At 45.7% G+C, this 20,396-nt stretch overlaps 4 protein-coding genes across 22 annotated transcripts in view; 2 read left to right on the forward strand and 2 right to left on the reverse strand.

Annotated features, from left to right (window-relative positions):
- The window catches only part of LOC126984850 (uncharacterized), a 142,548-nt gene that overhangs the window by 85,417 nt on the left and 36,735 nt on the right, over nt 1-20,396 (forward strand). The gene's annotated exons all lie outside the window — the stretch shown is intronic.
- LOC126984846 (uncharacterized) overlaps nt 1-20,396 on the reverse strand; it is a 262,672-nt gene that overhangs the window by 82,184 nt on the left and 160,092 nt on the right. For 8 of the 19 annotated variants that reach the window (XR_007737948.1, XR_007737946.1, XR_007737947.1 and 5 more), the window contains exons 8-9: nt 11,725-12,165; nt 10,540-10,621 (exon numbers count right to left, since the gene is read on the reverse strand). The gene's annotated coding sequence lies outside the window, so the exon portion shown is untranslated. Of the gene's footprint in view, nt 1-6,662; nt 7,296-7,588; nt 7,696-8,951; nt 9,161-10,539; nt 10,622-11,724; nt 12,166-20,396 lie in introns of those variants that run through there. The other 11 variants (XR_007737981.1, XR_007737960.1, XR_007737957.1 and 8 more) reach the window with 7 other exon arrangements.
- The window catches only part of LOC126984354 (putative protein TPRXL), a 120,731-nt gene that overhangs the window by 9,524 nt on the left and 90,811 nt on the right, over nt 1-20,396 (forward strand). Inside the window, exon 2 of the mRNA XM_050837966.1 lies at nt 5,218-6,614. Within this exon, the coding sequence (XP_050693923.1) occupies nt 5,218-6,164 (947 nt within the window). The 3' untranslated portion in view covers nt 6,165-6,614. The remainder of the gene's footprint in view (nt 1-5,217; nt 6,615-20,396) is intronic.
- LOC126984355 (uncharacterized) overlaps nt 8,153-20,396 on the reverse strand; it is a 227,601-nt gene continuing 215,357 nt past the window's right edge. Inside the window, exons 7-9 of the mRNA XM_050837967.1 lie at nt 9,074-9,194; nt 8,527-8,683; nt 8,153-8,164 (exon numbers count right to left, since the gene is read on the reverse strand). Coding sequence (XP_050693924.1) covers nt 8,153-8,164; nt 8,527-8,683; nt 9,074-9,194 — 290 coding nt within the window. The remainder of the gene's footprint in view (nt 8,165-8,526; nt 8,684-9,073; nt 9,195-20,396) is intronic.

The following is a 20,396-nucleotide window of genomic DNA, read 5'->3' on the forward strand; positions in this document are numbered from 1 at the left end:
GGACACTGTGGAAACCAGGCCTTTTTAATAGGCAAGTGGACGCCTATAAGCTATCTACTGATTTGATCTCGTGTTTTAAACAGGGAAACTAGACAGATGGAGAAACCATTTCTGTAGCTAATGCTAGATTATTACTAGAGTTCCTTGTGTACATGATTGTCCTTAAAGTTCCTCTTCGAAGGAGTGCAGTATTCCTTGACTACAGCCCCACTGGCAACCTACACGGTTTTATCAGCCAACTTTTATGGCATTTAAAATAATTTTGGGTCCTTTTTGAAGCTTCGTTTCCCGTCGACACGTTCGTCGGGGAGGGGGGCCTTCGCGACCCTCTGACCTAAACCTTTTTGGGTGTCACCAGCGGTAATCAAAAATTCCTTGGTGTGTTCTTTTACCCGTGGTTTAGGCAGAAATAGTCAGATAAATTGGTGGTTGGAAATTTGAGCTTTACGATTTTTTTTTTCGCACAGAATGGTGCATAGTGATCGTCTCCAAAGACTAGCGCCGGCTTGAGGTTCAGCCTGACGCTGCTTTGTGTATCTTTCCACCACACGACTATAACCTGCATCCTCGCATCTACTAATTTATGTTTGGTTCCAAAGCTTTTGCCTGCATCTTTTTCATGCGAGAAGGGGAGTGTTTGAGTAATACTTTTCACTCTAACCCACTATTTTCTTTTATTGCTGAGTTGATGCAAGGCAGTCAGTCTTCTTAATTCAATTGGAGCCGTAATAACCGAGGGTGTAAACTAACATAGGGATAGGTACAATTTAACCTTGAACCTCATGTGCTTCTGCTTAAAACAGACTTTTTCTCTGCACTAACAGACTTAACTTGAGCAGATGCTGTCCCTAACTTTTATCGTAACCAGCATGTGAATATCTGTAAGCTTTGAAAGTAAGCAGACAAGTCTTACTTACCCTTACTTGACATACCACTGTAACCCGATACCGTAAATATATTTGGCGTCAAAGATATCAGTAATCCACGTTCGTTACGATCGAGGATAGGTGGAAATTACTCTTTTTCACTTGATGTTTATTAATGCTGGAATTACTTTAATCAATTATGCTGGAATTATATATTTCTGTGAGATTTGTTATAACAGTGACTTCACAACTTAGTGACAGGATTTTCTTTTATAGTACTGTAGACCTGTAAAACGGAGTATTAGGAGTTAGTGGTGCTGACTGCCGATGCTTCTAAGGTTCTCCAGACTTGTCCTTGTTATCACATTGTAATTAATAGGAGACTCTACGGATAACATTACCTCTTTTCACACAACCTTATCTATTGTTGTAAACCCCACCCGTCTCGAAGGCGTGCCGAGGGTAACGACACTGGCAATTAATTGTCACGCAACGGATGAGCGTTTCTCTGCGACAGTTTTGTGACCAGGTGTGACTCGAAGGTTCCGTGTGTAGCAGATCTTCTTCAAGGATTGTTCCTTTTTCTTTTTACTATTCCAAATAGCTCCATTACCATGTATCCTAATGACAGTTTAGTCAATTTAATTTTACTAGGATGTATCATGTAAATAATTTTTCGAGCTATTATTTTGTTTTCTCGGAATAGTACTGAGCTTCCATGTCCACGACTCTAGCCCTGTTTATCTCGCCCTGTATGTACTTTGCCCATTTCTTGTTACTTCCATGATTATTTTTATTATCATTGGCATTTCCCGATGCTGTATCGTTAGGCGGGCTCTGACTTGTATATATATTTTTTTAATGCAATAACAGGACCTCGTTTAATTAGTACACATTGTGCGAATGTAACATGGGTAGGTACACTGCTTTTAAAGGTCGGGTGAGTCGCGAGGTCGCGACTTTTAGAGAACCGAGTGATGTAATGTGTATATTATAATGTACATGTGTATGTATGACTGTACGTGTGGCGACACCCGGTCGGTGTCGCACAACAGGATGTCTAACAACACGTCGTGCTTTTGGCCGTGGGAAGCTGTGATGAACTGACACTAGGATCAGCAAATGATAACTTTCATCAACAGTCATCAACCTGAACCCACACCCTTCCGGACGAACTACAAGCAAATAAAACGGGCGAACAACGCGGAGTCGGAGAAGGGAGAGAAGACGGGTGACGGGCAGGCGAGCGGTGCTCTGCCGCCCCGCGCCCTGCAGGGGTGTGGCTGTCTCTGATTTCGTGCGTCTCGCTCACGTAAGCTGTAAACCTTATGTAGTACAACTGTTAATATAGTTAAAATACATTTGGTATTTGTACCAACCAGAGAGAGAGAGAGAGTAAATTAAGTGAACTCAAAGTGAACTTAACGGCTCCGCTCGGCCAACACATAACCCACATCACTTAACTAAAAGGCTATTGTGTTGTCTCACGACTTCTATCAACTGGAGAAAGCAGGCAACGGTACACCGGACCTCACGTGAGATAACAGTTCGCGCCTTAATCAAAAACACAAAAACACAGCTAACAAAAAGGCTAACAACAATAGCGTACCTGCCCTACATCCTCACACCTGCCCTGACATCCTCACACCTGCCCTGACATCCTCACACCTGCCCTGACATCCTCACACCTGCCCTGAGAGCCCCACACCTGCCATGACAGCCCCACACCTGTCCTGACAATAATCCTTGATGGTCCCATACCTGCCCTACATCCTCACACCTGCCCTGACATCCTCACACCTGCCCTGACATCCTGACACCTGCCCTGACATCCTCACACCTGCCCTGAGAGCCCCACACCTGCCATGACAGCCCCACACCTGTCCTGACAATAATGCTTGATGGTCCCATACCTGCCCTGCCAACCCTACACCTGCTCTGATGACCCCACACCTGTACTGATGACCCCACATATCATTGCCCTATTTCATGACAATCTATCGTCTGGTGCAGTGGTTCCCAATCTGGGGGGCATGCCTCCTTGGGGGGCGTGAGCTAGGTAAAGAGAGGGCGTGATTCCATCTGCCAAAAATTGCAGTTTTGCAAGAAATAAACACACACACACGCGCACACACACACACACACGCACACACACACACACGAAGGAGTAACAAATGATGGGGGGCGTGAGGATTTCTTATAAATCAATAGGGGGCATCATGTGAAAAGTTTGGGAGCCACTGGTCTAGTGTCTTTATTTCCTTGGCATTGGCTTATGTGTGTCTATTCAGGGGAAGGGACAGTTAGTTCACGTATTATTTCCCCATTTCATAACATAATCTATCACCTTGCGTCCATTTCTTTCCCAGTATGGATTAGCCTACCGGCGCTATAGGCCACATGTAAAAAAAAAAAAAAAATAAATAAATAAATCAAAATGCTATATGGATATATATTTCTTAACCCATCCACTGCAATTGGCACGGATTTTGCCTTCATTGGTAGCCTGGCAACATAATTATACTCCCAGGCCTTTCTCTGCCTCTGTGGTGGATAGTGGAGTGTTTCCCATGTGGTATTGGTGTGCTGAATATCCCTTCAGTGGTAGCCTGGTAACATACACTCCAAGGTCTTTCTCTGCCTCTGTGGTGGATAGTGAAGTATTTCTCATGTGGTATCGGTGTGCTGGATATCCCTTCACTGGTAGCCTGGTAACATACACTCCCAGGTCTTTCTCTACTTCTGAGGTGGATATTGGAGTGTTTCCCATGTGGTATTGGTATGCTGGATATCCCTTCACTGGTAGCCTGGTAACATATAATCCCAGGTCTTTCTCTGCTTCTGTGGTGGATAGTGGAGTGTTTCCCATGTGGTATTGGTATGTTGGATATCCCTTCACTGGAAGCCTGGTAACATACACTCCCAGGTCTTTCTCTGCCTCCGTGGTGGATAGTGGAGTGTTACCCATGTGGTATTGGTGTGCTGGATATCCCTTCACTGGTAGCCTGGTAACATACACTCCCAGGTCTTTCTCTGCCTCTGTGGTGGATATTGGCGTGTTTCCCATGTGGTATTGGTGTGCTGGATATCCCTTCAGTGGTAGCCTGGTAACATACACTCCCAGGTCTTTCTCTGCCTCTGTGGTGGATAGTGGAGTGTTTCCCATGTGGTATTGGTGTGCTGGATATCCCTTCACTGGTAGCCTGGTAACATACACTCTCAGGTCTTTCTCTGCCTCTGTGGTGGATAGTGGAGTGTTTCCCATGTGGTATTGGTGTGCTGGATATCCCTTCACTTGTAGCCTGGTAAAATACACTTCCAGGTCTTTCTCTGCCTCTGTGGTGGATATTGGCGTGTTTCCCATGTGGTATTGGTGTGCTGGATATCCCTTCAGTGGTAGTCTGGTAACATACACTCCCAGGTCTTTCCCTGCCTCTGTGGTGGATAGTGGAGTGTTTCCCATGTGGTATTGGTGTGCTGGATATCCCTTCAGTGGTAGCCTGGTAACATACACTCCCAGGTCTTTCTCTGCCTCAGTGGTGGATAGTGTAGTGTTTCCCATGTGGTATTGGTGTGCTGGATATCCCTTCACTGGTAGCCTGGTAACATACACTCCCAGGTCTTTCTCTGCCTCTGTGGTGGGCAGTGGAGTGTTTCCCATGTGGTATTGGTGTGCTGGATATTCCTTCACTGGTTGCCTGGTAACATACACTCCCAGGTCTTTCTCTGCCTCTGTGGTGGATAGTGGAGTGTTTCCCATGTGGTATTGGTGTGCTGGATATCCCTTCACTGGTAGCCTGGTAACATACACTCCCAGGTCTTTGTCTCTGTGGTGGATAGTGGAGTGTTTCCCATGTGGTATTGGTGTGCTGGATATCCCTTCACTGGTAGCCTGGTAACATACACTCCCAGGTCTTTCTCTGCCTCTGTGGTGGATAGTGGAGTGTTTCCCATGTGGTATTGGTGTGCTGGATATCCCTTCAGTGGTAGCCTGGTAACATACACTCCCAGGTCTTTCTCTGCCTCTGTGGTGGATAGTGGAGTGTTTCCCATGTGGTATTGGTGTGCTGGATATCCCTTCAGTGGTAGCCTGGTAAGATACACTCCCAGGTCTTTCTCTGCCTCTGTGGTGGATAGTGGAGTGTTTCCCATGTGGTATTGGTGTGCTGGATATCCCCTTCCAAGGTGCAGGACTTTACATTTTTCATCATTGCATTGTAGCAGCCACTTTTTGTTCCACTCCCATAGCTTTTTGATGTCTTCTTGTAGGAAATCCACAGTCAAGGGGTTAAAAATAGGCCTTTCTGACAAACTGTTGCAATTTTTATAACACTCTTACTTCCCTTATAAGATTATATTACGTTGTTTGTCTGTCCACAACACAAGTCCTACAGCAATACTTCCTCTCTACAACACAAGTCCTACAGCAATACTTCCTCTCTACAACACAAGTCCTACAGCAATACTTCCTCTCTACAACACAAATCCTACAGCAATACTTCCTCTCCACAACACAAGTCCTATAGCAATACTTCCTCTCCACAACACAAGTCCTATAGCAATACTTCCTCTCCACAACACAAGTCCTACAGCAATACTTCCTCTCCACAACACAAGTCCTACAGCAATACTTCCTCTCCACAACACAAGTCCTACAGCAATACTTCCTCTCCACAACACAAGTCCTACAGCAATACTTCCTCTCTACAACACAAGTCCTACAGCAATACTTCCTCTCTGCAACACAAGTCCTACAGCAATAGTTCCTCTCTGCAACACAAGTCCTACAGCAATACTTCCTCTCCACAACACAAGTCCTACAGCAATACTTCCTCTCTACAACACAAGTCCTACAGCAATACTTCCTCTCTGCAACACAAGTCCTACAGCAATACTTCCTCTCCACAACACAAGTCCTATAGCAATACTTCCTCTCCACAACACAAGTCCTATAGCAATACTTCCTCTCCACAACACAAGTCCTACAGCAATACTTCCTCTCCACAACACAAGTCCTATAGCAATACTTCCTCTCCACAACACAAGTCCTATAGCAATACTTCCTCTCCACAACACAAGTCCTATAGCAATACTTCCTCTCCACAACACAAGTCCTACAGCAATACTTCCTCTCCACAACACAAGTCCTATAGCAATACTTCCTCTCCACAACACAAGTCCAACAGCAATACTTCCTCTCCACAACACAAGTCCTACAGCAATACTTCCTCTCCACAACACAAGTCCTACAACAATATAAGGATCGTAATGTTACGTTTACGTAAAGACGAGAAATAAGCAAACAGTGAGTGCTGGGCTGACGTAACCTTGCCTCAACGTACAGAGATCAAAGTGTGAATTGAAGTTACTTATACAATCATCTCGTAAGTAAGGTTGACAAATTATATTCCATCAGTTTAAATGACGTAATCTTCCCTATACATACAGATCAAGGTAACATATGAAATGAAATGAGGTTACTTATACAAACATCTCGTAGGTAAGGTTGGCGTAACTTATATTTTGCTAGTTTAAATGACATAATCTTCTCTATACATACAGGTCAAAGTAACATACGACATACGAGTTAATTGAGGTTACTCATAAAAACATCTCAAAGGTAAGGTTGGTGTACCTTATATTTTGCTAGTTTAAAGGATGTAATCTTCGCTATACATAGAGATCACAGTAACATACAACATATGAAATGAATTGAGGTTACTTATACAAACATACCAGTGAATTGAGGTTACTTATACAAACATACCAGTGAATTGAAGTTACTTATACAAACACCTCGCAGGTTAAGGTTGACATAACTTATATATCGTTAGTTTAAGAGACGTAATCTTGCCTATACGTACAGAGATCAAAATAACATATCTCGAGGGTAGGGTTCACGTAACTTGTATTTCATTAGTTTAAGGTTACGTATACTTACAATAACGTTGTAAAGAGGGAAAGAATAAAGGAAAGAAAGAAGGTGTGTTGAAAGGTCATCTTATCGCCTAAAAACACCTAGAGACAAACATTGGGGCGAGGGAGGGAGGGAAGGGTAGCACACACACACACACACACACACACACACACACACACACACACACACAAATGAAAATAAAAACACTGAACCACAAACCCCAATCAAACATCTCCACACTAAACATCCTCCTTCGACCGTCCATGTTGAGAAAAGGAGGAGGAGGGCGAGGAGGAGGAGGAGGAGGAGGAGGAGGAGGAGGGCGAGGAGGAGGAGGAGGAGACGAGAGTAGATGTGGAGCCGCCAGCGATGGAGTTGGCGGCTGTTCCTCCGTCCTTCCCTTCGGCGACTGCGGCGGGTGACTTCTTGGCCGCTGCCGCCGCCTTGTCCATCTTCTCCTTCCGGTGGATTTGGTACTCAGTGATGAGCCGGCAGGATAGCATGAAGAACACCTGGGGGGGAGGGAGGAGAGGGGAGGTTAAGGTAGGCTAGGGAAGGGGAGGATAGGTTAAATTAGGAGAGGTTAGGTAAGGCTAGGTGAGGTTAAGGGAGGTTATAAAAGGTTAATGGAGGTCAGGAAAGGTTAGGTTTGGGTTTTAAGGGAGGTTAGGTAAGGTTAGGTTAGGGGAGGTCATGTAGTTTTATCTTTTAGAGTTCAAGGGCAATAAAACAAAAAAAGGCATAAAAAACACTAGGTCCTGCCCCTGAACAGAGAGAAGGAAAAATGACAACGGGGCATAATTACCAGTGAGGGGGCGAGTCTCTCAAACTTGTCGCCCACCATCCAGTGATTGTACCTGGCGAACAGCATCATGAGGGCCAGGACCAGGTTGGCAAACTGCTTCACACGCTCTGAAAGACACAGAAACTGCTCAGCAAGGACTGTGGGCGGGCATCCTCAACACTTCCCCTCACATCAACTCTTTCCAAAGGCCAAGAAAAGGTATCAATTGCATTCTAATGATGTGAGGTAATCCAGCTTTCCAGACAGACAACAGATCAAAAATAGACAAACTATGTAGAGGAAGCATTAGTTTGAGAAGGCTATAAGAAAATCCAGCTTTCCAGACAGACAACAGATCAAAAATAGACAAACTATGTAGAGGAAGCATTAGTTTGAGAAGGCTATAAGAAAATCCAGCTTTCCAGACACACAACAGATCAAAAATAGACAAACTATGTAGAGGAAGCATTAGTTTGAGAAGGCTATAAGAAAATCCAGCTTTCCAGACAGAGCAACAGATCAAAAATAGACAAACTATGTAGACATCTTTTCCAAAATTTCAAAATGGCGCACCTTCACCCTGCCTCAGGTCCCCGCCTGGGAGAGGGACCACTCTATATACTATGATCAATAGTTTTAAGCCTGTAAAGAATAACCATTGTATAAAATGGATATAAGGTTTCTGATTCTGATTCCTCTCCCTTCCCTTCCCTATCCTTTCCCTTTCCTTCCCTTCGGTTCCCTTTCCTTCCTTGACCTTCCCTTCCCTTTCCTTTCCTCTCTCTTCCCTTCCCTTCCTTGACCTTTCCTTCCCTTCCCTTCCCTTCCTTGACCTTCCCTTCCCTTCCCTTCCCTTCCCTTCTCTTCCCCTCCCTTTCTCAGCCTTCCCTTCCTTTCCTCTCCCTTCCCTTCCCTCACTCACCTCAGCACTGCTCTTCAGAGGGTTGGTCAAGTTATACACAAGCTCGGAGGTGGAAGATGCACTGGTGAGGAGGCTGGAAGACCACGAGGGCAGCGCCAGGCTCACCATTAGGCTGGGGAGGTACGTGTTCCCCCTTGTTGTTTGCTGTCACCTCAAGCCGGTTGATCTTGCCTATGATGACCGAACTGTTATTGCTGGAAAGTGAGGTTATGATAAGATTACAAGTGAAGTTTGAGGACTTGAAAAGAACTTGATAACTTTGAAGCAGCAACTTATCGCATCTTAACACACATTCGCATCCCATCCCCTCAGAGCGAACTGTTATTGCTGGAAAGTGAGGTTAAGACAAGAGTTACAAGTGAAGTTTGAGGAATTGAACAGAGCTTGAGAACTTTGCGCAACAACTGATCATACATTAGCATTCCATCCCCTCAGAGCGAACTGTTATTCCTGGAAAGTGAGGTTAAGACAAGATTACAAGTGAAGTTTGAGGATGGAAGACTTGAACAGAGCTTGAGAACTTTGACACAGCTGAACCAATCGCATCTTAACGCACATTCTCCTCCCATCCCCCTCGGACTCACCCATCCAGGAACGCCACCTCGGTCTGCATGTCCACTTTGCACACCTCCTCCTCGCACCCCTTGGCTATGGTCACCACCGTCTCCGCGCTGTTGAGAGCGTACGGGTCAGTGATGGGTTGCTCTGCGGAGAAAGTGCACCAGGTTACCTATTCAATTTGTTTTTCCAGAAGAGAGAGAGAGAGAGAGAACTATCACTACAAGCTACAGAAACCCAGAGACAGAGACAGACAGAGACCAAATGAGAAGTAGACATAAAACAGCCATTATCAAGACACCTCTCCACCACAAATTGACCTCTCTCTTGGCCACTCTTTACTTTCGTCTATTATGGCAGCGGTGAGTAGCGGGCCTTTTTTTTCTATGCACTTTTTGTTGCCCTTGAGCCGTCTCCTTTGTTGTAAAAATAAATAAATAAATAAAAGCTACAGAAATCCAGAGAGCCAGACACAGAGAAAATGAGACAGCAAAAGGAAGAAGAAATGAAAAGGGAAAACTAAGACAAGGAGAGGAAGAGAGAAATGAAAAAGGAAAAGAATGAAAGGAAAACGGTGAAAAAATAAGACATAAGAACAGAAAGAGAACAAAAAATGAGAACGGAGGAAAATGAAACAGGGATAAGTAGAAAGAGAAGGAAAGCAATACTACCAAAGAGACAGACACAGAGAAAATGAGAAGTAGATAAAACAACCATTAGCACTAAAAGCTACAGAAATCCAGAGAGAGACAGAGACAGACAAAGACAGACACAGAGACACAAACAGAGACAGACAAAGACATAGACAGACACAGAGAAAATGAGAAGTAGATAAAACAACCATTAGCACTAAAAGCTACAGAAATCCAGAGAGACAGAGACAGACAAAGAAAGACACAGAGACACAAACAGAGACAGACACAGAGAAAATAAAAACAGAAAAAAACAACCATCACGAAAAGCTACAGAAATCCAGAGAGAGACAGAGACAGACAAAGACAGACACAGAGACACAAACAGAAACATAGACAGACACAGAGAAAATAAAAACAAAAAAAACAACCATTACAAAAAGCTACAGAAATCCAGAGAGAGACAGACACAAACAGAGACAGACAAAGACATAGACAGACACAGAGACACAGACAGACACAGAAAATAAGAGAAGCAGAAAAAAAACATTACAATAAGCTACAGAAATCCAGAGAGACAGAGAAAAACAGAGACAGACAAAGACATAGAGAGACCCAGACAGACAGACAGAGAGAAAAAAATGAGAAGCAAATAAAACATGAGAGAAAAACAGAGACAGACAAAGACATAGAGAGACCCAGACAGACAGACAGAGAGAAATTGAGAAGCAAATAAAACAACCAGAGAGACAGAGAGAGAAAATGAGAGACAGACATAGACAGACCCATCAATTAAAAGCCACAACCAGAGATAGAGACAGAGAGACATGCGAACAAAGAAAAATGGGTCGCCAACTCACCAATCAGCTCCAGGGACGAGGAGTTCAGGAGACCGTACTCAAGCCTCATAATGATGTCACCGTCCGGGTCCTGCTTGTCCTTCTGCAAACACCACCAACAGCGAGGTAAAAAAAGTCGCCGAGTCAAATCCTGCCACACCACACCACACCACACCATACCCAGCCATACCCAACCACACCACACACCATACCCAGCCACACCACACACCATACCCAGCCACACCACACACCATACCCAGCCACACCGCACCACACACCACACCCAGCTGCACCACACACCACACCACACCATACCCAGCCACACCACACACCACACCACACCCCCACACACCACCACCCACACCACACCACACCACCCAGCCTCACCACACACCACACCACACCATACCACACACAGACCCACCACACACCACACCATACCCAGCCACACCACACACCACACCCAGTCACACCACACACCATACACCATACCCAGCCACACCACACCACACCCAGCCACACCACATTACTCTCCCTTTCCTTCCCTTTTCCTTCCTTGGGATTTCCTTCCCTTGCTCTGCCTTCCCTTTCCTTCCCTTCCCGTTCTTGGGCTAGCCCCCCATCCCCTACTGCAGCCTTCCCTTCTTCCTCCTCCCCTTCCTCTCCCTCCCATCCCCTTCCCTACCTTGGTCACTATAACTACTGTAGGCAGACACACTTCAGAAGTGGATCTTCATGTGCTTGGCAATGTCCTCTCTTGTCTTAAAGAGCTTTCCACAAACATCACACTTGAACTCTCTAAGGCCATAGTGCCTGAAGACATGTCGATTGAGTGCCTGCTTCACACTGAACCTCTTCCCGCACTCTTCACACTCATGACTTTTTACACCAGTGTGTGTAAGGGTGTGTCTATCAAGGGTACTCTTCTGGATGAATTTTTTCCCACATTCCTTACATTCATAGTTCTTCACACCAGTGTGTGTAAGGGTGTGTCTATCAAGGTGACTCTTACAGATGAATTGTTTCCCACATTCCTTACATTCATAGTTCTTCACACCAGTGTGTGTAAGGGTGTGTGTATCAAGGTGACTTTTCAGGGTGAATTTTTTCCCACATTCCTTACATTCATAGTTCTTCACACCAGTGTGTGTAAGGGTGTGTCTATCAAGGTGACTCTTACAGATGAATTGTTTCCACATTCCTTACATTCATAGTTCTTCACACCAGTGTGTGTAAGGGTGTGTCTATCAAGGGTACTCTTCTGGATGAATAGTTTCCCACATTCCTTACATTCATAGTTCTTCACACCAGTGTGTGTAAGGGTGTGATATCTGAGGCCATGCCTTGTGGTTAATTCTTTTCCACACTCCAGACACACAAACTTCCTCTCTCCTTTGTTGCTGGAGTTGCCAGCAGCAAGTTGCTTCATCTGGTGACCACTGACCCTCCTGCCCCCTGCAGCAGTCTGCTCCTGCTTGTCCTGGCCACTCATGCTGCTGTCCAGCCCTGCAGATGAGGCGGCCCCAACCTTTGCGGCGGCTGAGTGTGTTGTTGTTGTCCTCGTTCTTTCCTTGTTCTCTTTTCCTCCACACACCGGCGGCCTAGGGTCCGTAGTCGTGGTCGAGGGTGGACGTGCCCGTGACAGCTCTGTAAAAGTGAAGGAATTCTCCAATAGTAATATTGCCAGAAGAATGAATCGTTCGAAGAATAATCCGTCTAGTAAGCAGGCAGGTACAAAAACCAAGGATACTGTTGGATCTGGCAAAACAAGCCTTGCGGCTGGGGGCGGGGATGATCAGCTGACAGGGGCAGACGATAGCGACGCAGATAAACAAACAGACACATGCCCAGTCTGTAAGGTTAAGGTTGGTGAGGAAGACAAGGCTCTAGGCTGTGAACTATGTGAAATGTGGCACCACATAAAGTGTGAGGAGGTCACTGAGGCAGTGTATAATTTCCTGAGCAGCAATCAAGTAAGTAAGATTCACTGGAATTGTACCAAATGCGATATTGTTGCGGGGAAATTGTTCAAACAAGTAACCAACACATCCAAGAGACAGGATAAAGTAGAAAGACGTATGGATGCCCTGGAAACTAAAACCACTGAGGCCTTAGAGGAGATCAAGAGTGATGTCAAGAATCTGAAGGAGGAAATTAGAGATGATATCAGGTCTCAAGTGAACAGTGAGTTCAAATCTAGGATTGATGAAGTCAAGCAGAAAGTTGGGGAGGAAGTCAAGAGTGTGATTAATGAAGCAGTGGAAAGCAAAATAGTTGATATAACAGTTGACACGAAGAACAAAGCAGGGCGGATCCAGAAAATCAATTTGGGAGCCCGCTGGTAAAATTTCATAAGTTAGCGACAGCCTCAAACAGTGAAGACCAATGGATAGTGATGGCGGTTCTTTGCTTAAAATCCGCAGCTCCCAAGCGATCAACGTATATGTGACAAATTAATTTTTCTTGTATCTATTTATGAAGTGCAATCAATATTAAGCTGGCAAGCAATAACAAGAAACAATTCAAATTGCACATCCGACCCGTAAGAAGGCAGATCTGAACAGGTAGAAATCATCACCATACGATCACTCGAAGAAAACTAAATGTTTAGTTCGATATGTAAGCAGCAAGGGTGATCATAATACAGGTCATATATAAATTACAAACCTGACCTTTACAAAAAAGAGCTATGATGTGAAATTAGACGCAGCTGAAGATAAAAAGGAATTCTTATAGGGCTTCTTTTACATGGGATTGAGGTAACACATTTGCAAAGATTGGCTGATCTAAAGAAATATATTTACCAATTCCCAAGTAGTCAACAAGTGCATCACCAAGCAACGAGTAGTCGGCGGCTTTTTTCGCCGAATTTGCTTATCAATCTCTCGACTGAAATGGGGATATCGTGGTGGACACAGAGGAGGGCAAGTCCGTTCAGACGCTCTTGGCCGACGGTACTCCTCAGATGCTGGTGCTGGCGTGTGCCTCGGCTTCTTTGATCGTTTGGAAGACCGGAACAGATAATCCCCAGCGCTCCGCTTCTGCCTTCACGAGTGTCAGGGATTCAATGTCGAGCTCGTAGAGCTTCGCCACTTCAAGCACAACCGGTGAGGTCATGAGCACGCACAAAGGCAAGGAAGTCTTCCCTTATTTCCTCTTCCAAGTGCCGAATGATGATAGTGGCCTGCACTAAAATTCACTTTCTGCTTGCATGTGAGGAATGTGGTCACAAAGATTTTTTCCAAGGCCTTTAAATCTTACTCTATAATATTCAATATATGATTCCGGAACTTAAATACTGAAAATAAATAAAGAAAATCCTGAGTTCCCCAGAAATGCAACAGAAAGGTACCAGTTTTCATTTTGACTCTTTCAGAAAGTGGACATTTTAGCAGATGGGGGGGGTGGGTCGTCCAACACCCCCAGCACCCCCCCCCCTAGGAACGGCGTACTACGGCCCTGTACGAGTATATAGATTGTTAGATGAGTGCGGGGCCATAAGAGCGCGGTGCCCTGGGCACATGCCCGTTGTGCCCTGGCCCTGCAGGAGTGAAAAATTACATCAGACACCGAAAAAATTTAAATCTTGCCTGAGCATCCTGTCCACCTCCACATAGTAAAGCCCAAGGAACCATAGAGGAGGAATTTTTTTAAAGTTTGGAGGACAGCGTCCAGAGCTATCTAGCGGCGGCCGGCTTCGCTCCCCAGCTCTCTAGCTTCTTAGGGGTATCTTAAATATATTTTATGTTTTCTCAATTCATGGGTATTTCAAATATTTTAGTTATCCTAATATTTTTTTGGGGGGGCCCGGGTCATCTGGCTCCCCACCCCCATATCCGTGCCTGCATATGCCTACAGCCGACGACACATTCTGTATTATACAGTAGAGCCCCATTTAGCGCGAGAATTAGGTGGATGAACGCGGTCGCGCTAACTGAATTCGCGCTAATTGAATAAAGTAACCAATATGAAAAAAGTTATTTGGTGCACACGTGGGTCTGACTTTTGGGTTTGATAATTACTCAAAATACGCAGTCATCAGTTATCGAGCCGTGATGGTGACTCTTGCGGCCCAAGGTGTTGGCGGCGGCAGCAAGTGGGTGTGACAAGAGTTCGGCCCCAGCAAAGGTTCGGCGGGCAGGGTGTGGGCGTGTGTGGGCGTCGTGCCCGGCCAGGCCGACATCACACTCGTTATTATCGAGCGTGTTACGGTGACGGTGGCCACTCAGTCAATAGTGACGCCTTGCCTCATCTGCCCCGCCATGGCAGGTAATAGTGACGCCCCGCGGGGCCGACGCGGCGACGCCCCGAGGATGGCGGCAGAGGCGGCGGCGTGGTCGGGCCACGGAGTGTGACAGTAGCTGCTGCAGTGCCACACGGGCGGCGATCTGTGCACCGCCCCCAGCAGGAGGCGGCAGGTGATGCGGGCAGCCTCCGAGGGGGACCAGGTGGGGTAGGACGACGTTAGGGAGCATGAGAGACTGGGACCGTGTGGGAAATGGTGGCGGGGGGCTGTGTTGTGGTGTGAGGCAGGCCACCCAGGCCACCGCGCATCATGGCGGCTTGGCGCAATTTTCAAAATTCAGTCGTGGTAGCTGTTCGCGCTAACTGAGGCTTTCGCGCTAATTAATTTTTTTCTTGGTAGATGGTGGCTCGCGGTAATTGATCTCGCGGTAAGTAGGGCTCTACTGTAGTTGCAGCACATTATAAGCGAGTCAGTTATGTACCGAAGATCCGCATACACTTGAGATTTTCTGGGGGGGGGGGGGGGGCGATTTTTTTTTTTGGGGGAACAAGCTTGTCGCGCTTGGCTGAGGTAACCTTGACAACCTCGGAGCGCATATTCGGAGAATGAACGAAGTTGTACACCTGGGTCAGGTTGTACACCTCGGTCAGGTTGTACACCTGGGTCAGGTTGTACACCTGGGTCAGGTTGTACACCTGGGTCAGGTTGTACACCTCGGTCAGGTTGTACACCTGGGTCAGGTTGTACACCTGGGTCAGGTTGTACACCTCGGTCAGGTTGTACACCTGGGTCAGGTTGTACACCTGGGTCAGGTTGTACACCTGGGTCAGGTTGTACACCTCGGTCAGGTTGTACACCTCGCTCAGGTTGTACACCTGGGTCAGTGTTATACACCTGGGTCAGTGTTGTACACCTCGGTCAGTGTTTGAAGAGCGATCTTCACTTCCTTGACGTCACACGCCTTCGTCAGTACAAGATTCTGCCGGTGGCTAAAGCAGTGGATTGGCTTGGCCAGGGTGTACTTCTTCATGAGTACTGCGGCACACCCTTTGAATGTTCCCACCATGGCACTTGCTCCATCGAAACCAAGTCCCCTGCACTTGGCCATGTATTAGTATCTGGATGAAGGTAACGCTGTGGATGTTGCATATTGTGATTTTGCTAAAGCATTTCATAAAAAGTTATAACATCAGGGGCAACATTTTAAACTGGATAGCAGCATTCTTGACAGAGAGAAAACACAGAGTTATAGTAAATGGAGAAGAATCAGACTGGCAAATGGTTACTAGTGGACTGCCCCAAGGCTCAGTGCTTGGACCACTGTTGTTCATTATGTACATAAATGATCTACCAGATGTAGTACTCAACAGCGAATTATTTTTGTACGCTGACGATACAAAGGTCTTCAGACAAACTGGTAAGAGAGAGGACTGTGTTAGCCTGCAGGAAGATCTCTACAGGATGCAACATTGGTCGGGGAAGTGGTTGTTGGAGTTCCACCCTGAAAAGTGCAGTGCTATGAGGCTAGGAACATCAAATGAAGAAAAGATCACATGCAACATGAGGGAGGAGCTAAGGGACATCACAGTGGAAGAGGACCTGGGAGTTTGGACTGATTGCGAGCTGAAGTTTAAAGAACACCGTGCAAGGAAAATCAATAAGGCTAACGGATTGGTCGGACTGATCCGACGTACATTTGTGACACTGGATGAATCAGAACTCAAGTTATTGTTTATTGCCTTAGTTCGACCACACCTAGAGTATGCAAACCAAGCCTGGTCCCCGAGCAAGAAGATGGACATTGAGGCAGTGGAGGCAGTTCAAAGAAGAGCCACCAAATTGGTACCAACCTTGAAGAACTTGTCATATCCAGAACCACTACAGAAATTAGGCCTCCCAACCCTGTCATACAGACGATCAAGAGGTGATATGATAGAATTGTTCAAGATCATGAATGGAGTGTACGACAGTGACATATGCAGCACCTCTTCATGGATCAAAATTATCAAGCTACACGGGGACATAGTAAGAAGATATATAAACAACGTGCCAGGTTAGATATAAGAAAATATTCATTCTGTAATAGAGTGGTGGATATCTGGAACGGCCTCCCTGAAGCAATAGTGAGTGCACCATCAGTTAAAACCTTTGAAAATAGGTTGGATAAGGCATGGAGATCACAGAGACAAAAACTTGACCACATGGTAACCATTGATATTGGGCACGGGTCCAGACAACTCGACCACGGAGACCAACCGAACGGAAACACAGAGACCGGAGACACAGGCTTTGTTAGCCTCTTCCGGAATTCTTCTGTGAGTTTCTGTGACCGTCGGGTTTTTGTTGTTGGTGATAGTCAGGTTCGTTATGTTGACAAGTATTTTTGCTCCAAGGATAAGAACAGGACGAGGGTGTGTTTCCCAGGGGCAGGGGTGGGCCATATATCAGACAGGATTGAGGCGTGTATGGCAAGCGAGGGATCGAACCCCATTGTCTTTCTCAGCTGTGGTGGAAACAGTTTCTCGTGTGCCAAGCGAGGACCTTCTCAGGCGTTTTAGAGAATTGTTAGGCAGGATACGTGACGCTGGTGGGTCGCCAGTAGTGTGTGGCGTCCTGCCAAGGAGGGGCGTTGGCAATGGATGGCTGTCCAGGGTGATAGCAGTGAACAGCAGACTTGCTGAGCACTGCGAGGGCAATGGGTGGCTGTTCGTCGACAATTGGGACCTCTTCTTTGGCAACGACGCCCTCTACGCCCGTGACGGGATACACTTGACGTTCAAGGGTGTTGAGGCTCTCTCAGACTCCCTTGAACGAGCACTTGGTACCCTGAGGGATTTTTTAGTATAGGTGAGGGGGGAAGGAGTAATGGGAGCAATGGGAGGAGTAATGGAAGAGGACATCTAGCTCATAATATAACCAGGCAGCTTAGAAGTAATTATAGGGGAGTAACAGAGGGCGGGCTGAGAATCTTCTATACTAACACCAGGAGCCTCAGAAACAAGATAGACTTACTAAGGGGTGAAGCTTGTTCAGAAAATTTTGACATAATAGCGATCACTGAGACATGGATAGACACTGCCAATAGAAATTTTAGATCAGAATTTGAAATAACAGGTTATCAGATGTTTCACAAAGACAGAAGGGGCAGAAAGGGGGGCGGAGTTGCGCTATATGTTAAAGACTCGCTTAAATGTTTAGTTGACAATTCAGTCAAAACTAACATGGATTCAGAATCAGTTTCGGTGGACGTTTACAAAGGGAAAGAAAAACTAACTCTAGGAGGCCACCCAGCCTTAACAGGCAGGACACGAGTATATTACTACAGGAGATTGGCAGGGCGAGTAGGAGTAGAAATGTCTGCGTAATGAGGGACTATAATTATAGGAATATAGACTGGGAAGACCTAGTGGGTGAACTGGAAGCCGAGGACTTTCTTGAAGTTATACAAGATAATTTCCTTAAGCAGGTAGTTACTGAGCCTACCAGAGGAGATAACATATTAGACTTAGTCCTAACCAAACTGGGATAATTTAGGGATTCATGAGGGCCAGAACTGTGGATTGGAGAGCAAGGAGAACCAGGTAGAAATGTCTTACAATAATTTAGTTAGAGTAATAGTAGAGGGGCAAGGACAACATATACCACAGCGAACACTTAGAAAAGAAAACAATGATCCTAAGTGGATGACTCGTGGACTAAAACACGAGATTGGGTTAAAGAAGGGAATTTATCAGAAAATAAAGAATGGGGAAACACATCTCAGGGGCCGGTACGTCGAACTATCTAGATTGGTTAAGAAAAACACTAGGATAGCAAAAAGGAACTATGAGATCAAAGTAGCAAATGAGGCGAAAAGTAATCCTAAGGCTTCTTTCAGATGAATAGAACAAAAACACGGGAGAAAATTGGACCGCTGAAAACAAACACAGGGGAGCTAGTAGAAAATTACGAAAATATGAGCACATTGTTGAACGACTACTTCCTTTCAGTATTCACACAGGAGGATCGAACGACTATACCGGAAAGGGTTCAGGTGTACGAGGGCGGGGATGGCGATAAGTTGAGGGATATAATCATTACCAGGCAAGTAGTTCAGGATGAAATAGATAAGCTTAAGAAGAACAAGTCGCCAAGTCCTAACGGGATATTTCCGAGGGTATTAAAGGAATTAGGTGATGTACTCAGTGACCCACTAACCGACATCTTTAGCCCCTTCGCGCCGGATGTCCAAAAAGCCCGCCTGGCTGATATACGGCGTGCTCGGCCGGCGCGCGGGAAACCTGAGCCGGCATGTATCTGCTTGTCGCCTCCGTATATTATGCTGCTGAAAGCCCTCATTACATGTATCCCGTATTTGCAAAGCAGCATACACGACGAATCAACATATACCTGCTATGCATAATATAAATTGCGTCAACGTGAAATAAAGAAAGGGGAGAAAGGGGCAAGGGGGAAAGAAATAGAGAAAGAAGATGATTGTGTAGAGGAGGAAGAATGTCGAGAAATTATCAGCGAGAGAGAGAGAGAGAGGTGGGCGAGACGTGATGGTGTCGGCGCCACCGTTGCCAGATTATCATACTCGTAGCCTCGTATTTACCGGTTTCTGACCCATAACTATTGCCAAAACACACCAATAATTAACCATTCTAATGATAACTGTATATGAAGGCAATTATTGGGGTCGAGGAGGCAGATTTTTGGGTCGGAAATTGGCAGAGAGGAGGCCGAGAACGACAATCTGGCAACGTTGATCAACGCCTCGGTGTCTGAGAGAGAGAAAGAGAGAGAGAGAGAGCCAATGAGACTTCCTAATTTTAGAAACAAGGCGGGAAGAAGGCGGTGCATACTGTAGCTCATTTTTTGTGATTGGTGGGAACAAGGATGGTGGAAGGAGCAATAGGATTTCAAGGACAGCATACGGCGTCTTTACTTAGTAACCAACACAAAGTACGGGACAACTCAATAGAAGAAGAAACAGAATAGAAATATGACGCCTACGTAGGCGTCATCGTATATGCTGCTGGGGCTTCATGACGCCTACGTAGGCGTCATCGTATTGAAGGGGTTAAGATGTCGGTAAATACTGGCTGTGCCGAGCCTATGGAAAGTAGCTAATGTGACGCCGATTTTCAAAAAGGGGGACAGGTCAGTTGCTTCAAACTATCGCCCAATTAGCTTAACATCGGTTATAGGCAAGATGCTGGAGTCCATAATAGCCAGGAACATTCGGGAGCATTTAGAGAAACGTAGCTTAATTCACGACTCGCAGCATGGGTTCACAAAAGGTAGGTCATGCCTCACCAATCTCTTGTCCTTCTACAATAAAGTATTTGAGGCAGTTGACAGAGATGAAAATTATGATGTAATCTATCTTGATTTTAGTAAAGTGTTTGACAAAGTTCCTCACCAATGACTTGCTTAAATTACAGGCTCACGGAGTAGAGGGTAAAGTTTTGAACTGGGTCAAGGCGTGGCTTAGCAATAGGAAGCAAAGAGTGCAAATCAATGGTAAAAGATCTGACTGGGGATGTGTTATGAGTGGGGTCCCACAAGGTTTGGTATTAGGTCCACTTTTGTTTATTATTTATATCAATGACTTAGATACAGGAATTAGTAATGATCATAGGTGGGC

Source organism: Eriocheir sinensis, chromosome 57 (assembly GCF_024679095.1).
Source record: "Eriocheir sinensis breed Jianghai 21 chromosome 57, ASM2467909v1, whole genome shotgun sequence".
Lineage (NCBI taxonomy): Eukaryota > Metazoa > Arthropoda > Malacostraca > Decapoda > Varunidae > Eriocheir > Eriocheir sinensis.